This window comes from Eleutherodactylus coqui, chromosome 11 (genome assembly GCF_035609145.1).
Source record: "Eleutherodactylus coqui strain aEleCoq1 chromosome 11, aEleCoq1.hap1, whole genome shotgun sequence".
NCBI lineage: Eukaryota > Metazoa > Chordata > Amphibia > Anura > Eleutherodactylidae > Eleutherodactylus > Eleutherodactylus coqui.
The window spans coordinates 96514795-96524529 of record NC_089847.1 but is presented as its reverse complement, the minus strand read 5'-3'; the positions used below and the strand labels follow the sequence as shown (position 1 = coordinate 96524529).

Here is a 9735-nt window from a genome sequence, read left to right as displayed (position 1 = left end):
CCGGGGGGAACGACCTAGGAAAATTGAAGCTGGGCGATTTACTCGTCTTGATAAAACAGCACATGCTCCGTTTTAGGGAGTGCTTTCAGGAATCTGTGCTGGTCTGGTCGGATATTATCGCCAGGAGATGTTGGAGGGGGGCTAGAAGCCCCGAAGCAATGGAGAATGTTCGAAAGGTGGTCAACCAAAGGATTTCAAAGTTTGTGCATTCCCTGGGTGGGATTGCTATACGCCACTGGGAGTTGGAGGACAGAGAGAGAGGTGCACTGAGGAGTGACGGGGTACACCTGAATGAAGTCGGTTTGGACACTTTTTTGTCTGGTTTGCAGGATGGAGTCGAGGCTGCGTTAGCTCGGGTTCGTGGGGTGGGGCGGAATGCGCCGTGAAGTATACGGCGCATGCCGCGTGGCCTGAACTTTCCATGCTGGATAGAAGGAAGGTTTACAAGCCCAAGGAAAGCGGGCTTACAAACGTCCAGTGGAACTTTAAAGTTAAATTCGGTTAAGTTAAGCGGGTTGTAGCATGGGAAGGGTTAGCGAGTTTTAGAAATAATAGGTAGAAAGGTTAAATCGTTAATAAAGCTGTGGCCTACCCCACATTTTGACACTAAAGAAGTTGTTGGTAAGTTTTTTGGTTAGATGGTAAGGGAGCGTCAGTCAGTCCCCATCCATTCTCCTAATAAGTGCTGTTCTCAACTCTGGACCCTCACCTATCAGAGATTTATGGCATATCCTGTGCCTAAGATTGGAATAACCCTTTAGAGGAGTTATCTACCTCGGTATTAGTGTATCTTGACGCCACCAGGAAGTCCTAGTGGAGTCAAGATTGAAAGGGGGGTGATGCCCCTTGTAGCAGCCCGCTAACGAAGAATGTTAAAAGCATACAGTGGCCCCCCCCAATGCAGCCATGCAGGGCCATGTGTAAGTGCCTTCCCTGCCGGCGCTCCAAAAGGATGCACCCCACGTATGTGTTACTCCGCAAAGCGCTGAGCAGGGTCACCATAAGGAAAGCCACAGCCGCGGAGAGCACCCCCACATATGTCACCTTCACCTCACGGACAGCGGAGAGCCGACACTGCCGGCAACAGACATTGTAAGACCCAGCGGCCGCTGACAGCTGCAGCACAGCACGGAAAGTTAGACCCAGCTGGCTAACACCGCGTGAGCAGTGGCCCGGGTAAGACTGAGGGAGTGCATGCAGGGAGCCAGCAGTGCCCGGACTGTCACACACATGTCAGACCCAACGGCCTAAGAGCGCACGAGCAGTACTGAGGGAGCGCATGCCGGGAGGCAACAGCGCCAGGACTGTGACAGACAGCCGGCTTACAGGAGTGCAGTAGAGTGGCATTGCAGCACCTTGTAGGACCTGGGGGTATTCGGGAGCTAGGGGTATGACAGGGATGTTCCTCCATGGAAGCCCTGGCAAACCCAAGCTTCCAAAGGCATCAAGATACACTAATACCGACTACCTCTTCACTACTGATGACCTATCCTCAGTACAAGTCATCAGTAGTTGATCAGCAGGAATCCACCACTCAAGACCCCTACTGATCAGCTGTTTGTCGGCCGCTGACTGTGTATATGGAGCAAGAACACTGTATTCTGTACACATTGCAACGGCCTAGGTTGGTAACACAAGTACTGTTTCCTCTGACCTTCAACAAAACTCAGTAAGGCTGCATTCACACAGGGCGGATTTGCCGCGGTTCTGCCGCAACAGATCCGCCCGCGGCAAAACCGCCCGCGGCCGCTAATCTCGGCATTAGCCAGCCATGTGGATGAGATTTCTCAGAAACCTCGTCCACACGGGACGGCCAATCCGCTGCGGTAAGTCCGGATGAAACCGCAGCGGCCGCAGCCGCGGTTTCAAAAGATGCAGCATGTCTGTTTACAGTCGGTTTTTTGTTTATTTATGTTACGGCCGCGCTCTCCTCTATGGGAGAGCCGGCCGCAACGGAAAAGCATGCGGCCGGGCCGCTTCAAAGCCGCCGCGGCTTAAACCGCGACGGTTCTCCCGGCGGAAATCTCGCGGTTTTTGCTGCGGCCAAACCGAGAGAGTTCCGACGGGAATCCGCCGTGTGTGAACCCTGCCTAATAGTTAAGATGTGGACAGCGCCATTTAAAATCAATGTCTTATTGAAATAGTTGTCCGATTACACTCGGTCATTGGTTCTCCATACCATAGTACAATTGTATTGTCAGATGTTCATCAGTTGGCTGTTGTTCTCTTATACCCTTCTGACTCAGAGACATTTTAATGTGATGTGTACATGGGCATTCTTAGCAAAAGATAGAATTGTCGGCACTACAACAACACCAATAATCCAGGTGGAACAGGACATACATGCAAACCCGGGGGTATTCTGCAACAACAATAGTCCAATATGAAATAGCAAGAAATCAGAAGGAAACAGCTGCCCACTTTGGGGACTTTACAAATTGCAACTTTTTAATCTAAGATTAAGGATACAATATAGCAGGTGGGTGAAAGTGCACAGAACAGGCACCGACTATTATGCATACTAACACACTCCATCTGGTCTGGCACTTGAGGATATTCTCATTTATTTAGTGTATTTCCTATTACTTCCAGAGCGCCAGCATATTCTGCAGCCCGGTGAATGTATGCAGACTAGAGGTAACTATACGGTCAGATAACACTAATGGTTTCCTTGGTTTGGCTTCTGGAATTGTACAATATTTTTGCACTTTGTGTTTCATTGTACTTTGGGAATAATGCAAGAAGGACAATAATATTTTAAGGGCAATTTCCTCAAAAATAAAGCAAAGTGATATAAGAATATGGGAGCTCACATGATTTTACAATGTATGGCTATCTGCACTAGTTCCATAGAAATGAATAAAGCAGCAGCGCACAGGCTTGATGACCCCCACCTTTCATATAGGTGATAAGGGGCCCCTGTTCTCGTGATTAGCGGGGGTCCCACCGGTTGGGCCCGCATCAATCACTTATTTCCTATCCTATTGATAGGGAATATCTTTAGAACTTGACATAATCCCTTTAAAGGAAATCTGTCAGCTTGAACATGTGGTCCGAACTGCAGACATCATGTTATAGAGCAGGAGGAGCTGAGCGGATTGCATATAGTTTTATGGGGAAAGATTCAGTAGAACTTGTATTTTATTTATTTATACTTATGCATTTTCTAAGCTGAACAGTCCGATGGGCGGAGCTATCAGTGATTGACAGCTCCCCCCTGTACTGTCATACACAGCTCCCCCTGTATGTACTGTAATACACAGCACCCCCTGTATGTACTGTCATACACTGCTCCCCCTGTATGCACTGTCATCCACAGCTCCCCCTGTATGTACTGTCATACACAGCTCCCCCTGTATGTACTGTCATACACAGCTCCCCCTGTATGTACTGTCATACATAGCTCCCCCTGTATGTACTGTGATACACAGCTCCCCCTGTATGTACTGTCATACACTGCTCCCCCTGTATGTACTGTCATACACAGCGCCCCCTGTATGTACGGTCATACACAGCTCCCCCTGTATGTACAGTCATACACAGCGCCCCCTTTATGTACTGTCATACACAGCTCCCCCTGTATGTACGGTCATACACAGCGCCCCCTTTATGTACTGTCATACATAGCTCCCCCTGTATGTACTGTCATACACTGCTCCCCCTGTATGTACTGTCATACACAGCACCCCCCTGTATGTACTGTCATACAAAGCACCCCCTGTATGCACTGTCATACACAGCTCCCCCTGTATGTACTGTCATACACAGTACCCCCTGTATGTACTGTCATACACTGCTCCCCCTGTATGTACTGTCATACACAGCTCCCCCTGTATGTACTGTCATACACAGCTCCCCCTGTATATACTGTCATACACAGCTCCCCCTGTATGTACTGTCATACACTGCTCCCCCTTTATGTACTGTCATACACAGCTCCCCCTGTATGTACAGTCATACACAGCGCCCCCTTTATGTACTGTCATACATACCTCCCCCTGTATGTACTGTCATACACAGCTCCCCCTGTATGTACTGTCATACACAGCACCCCCCTGTATGTACTGTCATACACAGCACCCCCTGTATGTACTGTCATACACAGCTCCCCCTGTATGTACTGTCATACACAGTACCCCCTGTATGTACTGTCATACACTGCTCCCCCTGTATGTACTGTCATACACTGCTCCCCCTGTATGTACTGTCATACACAGCTCTCCCTGTATGTACTGTCATACACAGCTCCCCCTGTATGTACTGTCATACACTGCTCCCCCTGTATGTACTGTCATACACAGCTCCCCCTGTATGTACAGTCATACACAGCTCCCCCTGTATGCTCAGTCATACACTGCTCCCCCTTTATGTACTGTCATACACAGCTCCCCCTGTATGTACTGTCATACACAGCACCCCCTGTATGTACTGTCATACACTGCTCTCCCTGTATGTACTGTCATACACAGCTCCCCCTGTATGTACTGTCATACACAGCTCCCCCTGTATGTACTGTCATACACAGCAATCCCTGTATGTACAGTCATACACAGCTCCCCCCGAATGTACTGTCATACACAGCGGCCCCTGTATGTACTGTCATACACTGCTCCCCCTGTATGTACTGTCATACACTGCTCCCCCTGTATGTACTGTCATACACAGCTCCCCCTGTATGTACTGTCATACACTGCTCCCCCTGTATGTACTGTCATACATAGCTCCCCCTGTATGTACTGTCATACACTGCTCCCCCTGTATGTACTGTCATACACTGCTCCCCCTGTATGTACTGTCATACACAGCTCCCTCCGTATGTACTGTCATACACAGCTCCCCCTGTATGTACTGTCATACACTGCTCCCCCTGTATGTACTGTCATACAAAGCGCCCCCTGTAAGTACGGTCATACACAGCTCCCCCTGTATGTACAGTCATACACAGCGCCCCCTTTATGTACTGTCATACACAGCTCCCCCTGTATGTACAGTCATAAACAGCGCTCCCTTTATGTACTGTCATACATACCTCCCCCTGTATGTACTGTCATACACTGCTCCCCCTGTATGTACTGTCATACACAGCACCCCCCTGTATGTACTGTCATACACAGCTCCCCCTGTATATACTGTCATACACAGCTCCCCCTGTATGTACTGTCATACACAGCTCCCCCTATATATACTGTCATACACAGCACCCCCTGTATGTACTGTCATACACAGCTCCCCCTGTATGTACTGTCATACACAGTACCCCCTGTATGTACTGTCATACACAGCTCCCCCTGTATGTACTGTCATACACTGCTCCCCCTGTATGTACTGTCATACACAGCGCCCCCTGTATGTACGGTCATACACAGCTCCCCCTGTATGTACAGTCATACACAGCGCCCCCTTTATGTACTGTCATACACAGCTCCCCCTGTATGTACAGTCATACACAGCGCCCCCTTTATGTACTGTCATACATACCTCCCCCTGTATGTACTGTCATACACTGCTCCCCCTGTATGTACTGTCATACACAGCAACCCCCTGTATGTACTGTCATACACAGCACCCCCTGTATGTACTGTCATACACAGCTCCCCCTGTATGTACTGTCATACACAGTACCCCCTGTATGTACTGTCATACACTGCTCCCCCTGTATGTACTGTCATACACTGCTCCCCCTGTATGTACTGTCATACACAGCTCTCCCTGTATGTACTGTCATACACAGCTCCCCCTGTATGTACTGTCATACACAGCTCCCCCTGTATGTACTGTCATACACAGCTCCCCCTGTATGTACAGTCATACACAGCTCCCCCTGTATGCTCAGTCATACACAGCTCCCCCTGTATGTACTGTCATACACAGCTCCCCCTGTATGTACTGTCATACACAGCACCCCCTGTATGTACTGTCATACACTGCTCCCCCTGTATGTATTGTCATACACAGCTCCCCCTGTATGTACTGTCATACACAGCTCCCCCTGTATGTACTGTCATACACAGCAATCCCTGTATGTACAGTCATACACAGCTCCCCCCGAATGTACTGTCATACACAGCGGCCCCTGTATGTACTGTCATACACTGCTCCCCCTGTATGTACTGTCATACACAGCTCCCCCTGTATGTACTGTCATACACTGCTCCCCCTGTATGTACTGTCATACATAGCTCCCCCTGTATGTACTGTCATACACAGCTCCCCCTATATATACTGTCATACACTGCTCCCCCTGTATGTACTGTCATACACTGCTCCCCCTGTATGTACTGTCAAACACAGCTCCCCCTGTATGTACTGTCATACACAGCGGCCCCTGTATGTACAGTCATACACTGCTCCCCCTGTATGTACTGTCATACACAGCTCCCCCTGTATGTGCAGTCATGCACTGCATCCTCATAAAACAATATATCAAGCTGCTCAGCTCCTGCAACTCTGCACGTATTTTGTGAGCATTTGCGTCCCTCCCATAGACTTCTGTGGGGACCTTCAGTTTGCAAAAATACGGCATATTGTGTGTGACCCATTAATGAGAAAACTACAGAGACAACCAGTGGAAATTAAGACACGGACACAAAGATATAAGGGGGGAAAGAACATTTTATTTTTAGTTATAGGCAATGGTGAATTTTAGGTTGGGGAATTTTGTGGCTGAGTTGATCTAGAGAAATGCAAAAACCCCTCGATGTACGAGCCAAAGGTCTGTTCACACATAGCGGAAAGATTCCTCACCCGGAAACCACTACTGAGCACCTCTGCCGCTGGTCAGGTGGTGTAGAAGTGGGCGCATCACCTGACCAGCAGCAGCGGTGGCCACGGGCTCAGTAGCGGTGGCCGCGTAAAGGATGTGCGCTGCAGTATTTCACAGTATTTCCACTACCTGTCAACGTACCCAAGGGGGGAGAAAATACCTTCCTGATGCCAAATATGGCAATCAGAGCAAGTCCCAGGATCAAAGCCGAGATTAAATCTATCTGACTTTATAAAGCATATTGTTTTGTATTCATAAATCTGGATATATAATCAGTTATTACGATTTACTGCATGTGTGAAATATAAAGTGTATCAAACTAAACCTGTTTATAGACTGTGTTGATCCAGAGGAAGGCGAAAACCCCCTTGAGGAAAGAGCCAATTATCCTGTTTTAAGGGGGGAAAATTCCTTCCTGACCCCAAATATGGCGACCAGAATAAATCTCAGGATCAAACGCCAGCAGCTCACCTCCCTGGTGTATGTGATGTCAGCTAGAAACCCTACAAAGCTAAAGGTTTATATATATATGTATTTATATTGTATTATTTATGTGGCTACTTCCCTATAAATAAAACCTAACCCTATTTAAGGCTGTGAGCTGATCCAGAGGAAGGCAAAAACCTCCTTGAGGTACGAGCCAATTGTCCTCAAGTTGGAAAAATTCCTTCCTGACCCCAAATATGGCGGTCGGAACAAGTCCCAGAATCAAAGCCGAAATCTACACCTATCAGTGTGTGTACTTGTGTCTATGTATGTGTTAGTGTCTACACTTGTGTCTATCTTAATGTATGATGTGCATGCTACTTACCTGGCCTGTGCCGAGGTCTTACTGGTAACCAGAAGTTCAGGGATAATAGTCACTCGGGCTATTTTTCCTGAACTCGCCAGCTGCCAATCAAGCACAGGCCGCTGCGGGGGGTGAAGAGGGTCTTCAGCAGAGGATGATGCCCGATGTCAGCCAATTATTACAGCAGATGATGTCAGGGTTGAGGAAGCGTGGTGGAAATATGCAGCAGAGTTGATGGAGAGGATGTGTTAGGCAAGCTGAGGTCTTCTACAGCAGCAGAGTCGTGAGTTCTGGAGACAGTCGGCGTGGGTTGAGCCTGCAAGACATAAGAGAGAAAATGTTTTTAAAATAAACTTTTTAAGACATGTGAAGATTTGTTACAATGTATGGATATAATGGTAGGTGCCCTGTGTGTATAAGTGTATATAGGTGTACAGATATGTATGTGTAGGTGTATATAGAGGGTACTTACCAGATGCTTGTGGCTTCCTTCACTATCGGATTCTTCTCGTCATCCTAAGAAGAAGCAGAGACAGTAATTACAGGAGCAACAATAATGAAGCCAAATAGGTAGAAGACTGCGGACCTGACATGGTGACCTGAAGCAGGATTACTATATGACCTCCTGTCTGACACCAGAGGAACAATGATGGTGAACACAGAGGCCAGACTGAAGAACATCATCCCTAGAGGAGGAAAATCCTACCGGGTCCAGCTTGGTGAAGTGAAATCGAATCCGTCCATGGGGTGAAGGGGTGTCCCATCCTCCGGCCACTGCAGGTTTTTATTCTCCAAAAGTCTCCTGAATGGCTTGAATGGCGGCCGTGATCTTTTCAATTCCAGTTCCTCCCAATCTATGGTGGTAAAGAAAGGGTGACCTCGGATATTCTTGTAGACACCCAGCCTCTTCTCAGGATTCTTGCGCAGCAGTCTCTCCAGAAGATGTTTTAAGTTGGCATCAAGCCAAGATGGAAATTTTGGCTGCTCTGTGGTGATGGATTCGATGACCTTTTCCTTCTTGGAGCCATGGTAGAAAGGGGACTGTCCTGCCGCCATCCTGGATACAACAATCCCCAGGCTCCACCAGTCCACTGCTATGTCATACTCCTTTTCAAGAAGCACTTCTGGGGCCATATATTTAACTGTGCCTGTCCTTCCACAAATCTTATTAGACGAGGTGACTCCGTCTTGGGCCAGCCCCAGGTCGATCAGGCGGATGTGTCCATCTCTGTCCACCATGATGTTGTCCAGCTTTATGTCTCTGCAATGAAAAGGGAAAAGACAAATGCAAATCAGTGCAGATACAGAAGACTTGGGGATGTAGGACAGCAAACTGGGCCTAATTCAGGACTCTGGGAAAGCTGGGACACTATTACAAGGAAGCAGAGAAGTGTGGGAAATTCTGCTCACCGGTGGACGATGTTGCGTTGGTGCAGGAACTGGAGGCCGCATACAATCTCCGCTGTGTAGAATCTGACAGAGAGAAGAGTGTAGTATCAATGACATGAAATCAGTCCCCGAACATCATGTCATCATCAATGTGTCTGTCACCACCTGAAGAGAGGAGGCGCTGTTTATGGCAGCCTGTATGTCCTCCATTCTTGTACATCTGACCAGTTATGTACCCCCCCCCCCCATGTCCGTCCGTCTGTCTGTCTCCTGATTAGTCATTTACTCACCTCACACTGTTGATGTCCAGGCGGCCGCACATCCTGATCATTGCCCTCAGGCTTCCTCCAGACAGATACTCCATGATGAAGTAGGCTTTGTTGGCAGACTGCTGTGCGGCATATAGATGGCATATGAAGGGGCAGTCTTGGGCCTTCAGGAGTATCCGTCGCTCTCTCAATATCATATCTGCTCCGCTTCCTCTGTCCACAATCTTGATGGCTGTGAAAATGTTTCTGCCAGGGAATGAGGCCAGGACCACCTTAAGAAAACAAGTAGGAAATGATCACTGACAGCGGCCAGGGGGGACAATCATATACATTTATTACATGGGGGATTTATCAGTAGGGGTTTTAGGCTATTCTGCTCCCTACGGCCGGGTCCATGCACAGCAAATCTGTATCACATCTGCAGGAAACACACAAACCCTCATGTGAAAACTAGAATTTGTGTTAAAAATCTGCAATAAAATGTAACAAGCTGCAGATTTACAATCCGCACCGCAGGACAACGT

The 9735-nt window shown here is 48.2% G+C and overlaps 1 protein-coding gene across 1 annotated transcript; it reads right to left on the bottom strand.

Moving 5' to 3' along the window:
- Positions 1-8026: 8026 nt before the first annotated feature.
- LOC136582844 (protein kinase C delta type-like) lies at positions 8027-8632 on the bottom strand. The gene is made up of 2 exons (XM_066584110.1): positions 8260-8632; positions 8027-8069 (listed from the first exon to the last, which is right to left on the bottom strand). Exons 1-2 carry the CDS (start codon positions 8607-8609, stop codon positions 8048-8050), a joined length of 372 nt encoding a protein of 123 aa, XP_066440207.1. The 5' UTR covers positions 8610-8632; the 3' UTR covers positions 8027-8047.
- Between the last annotated feature and the right edge of the window lie 1103 nt (positions 8633-9735).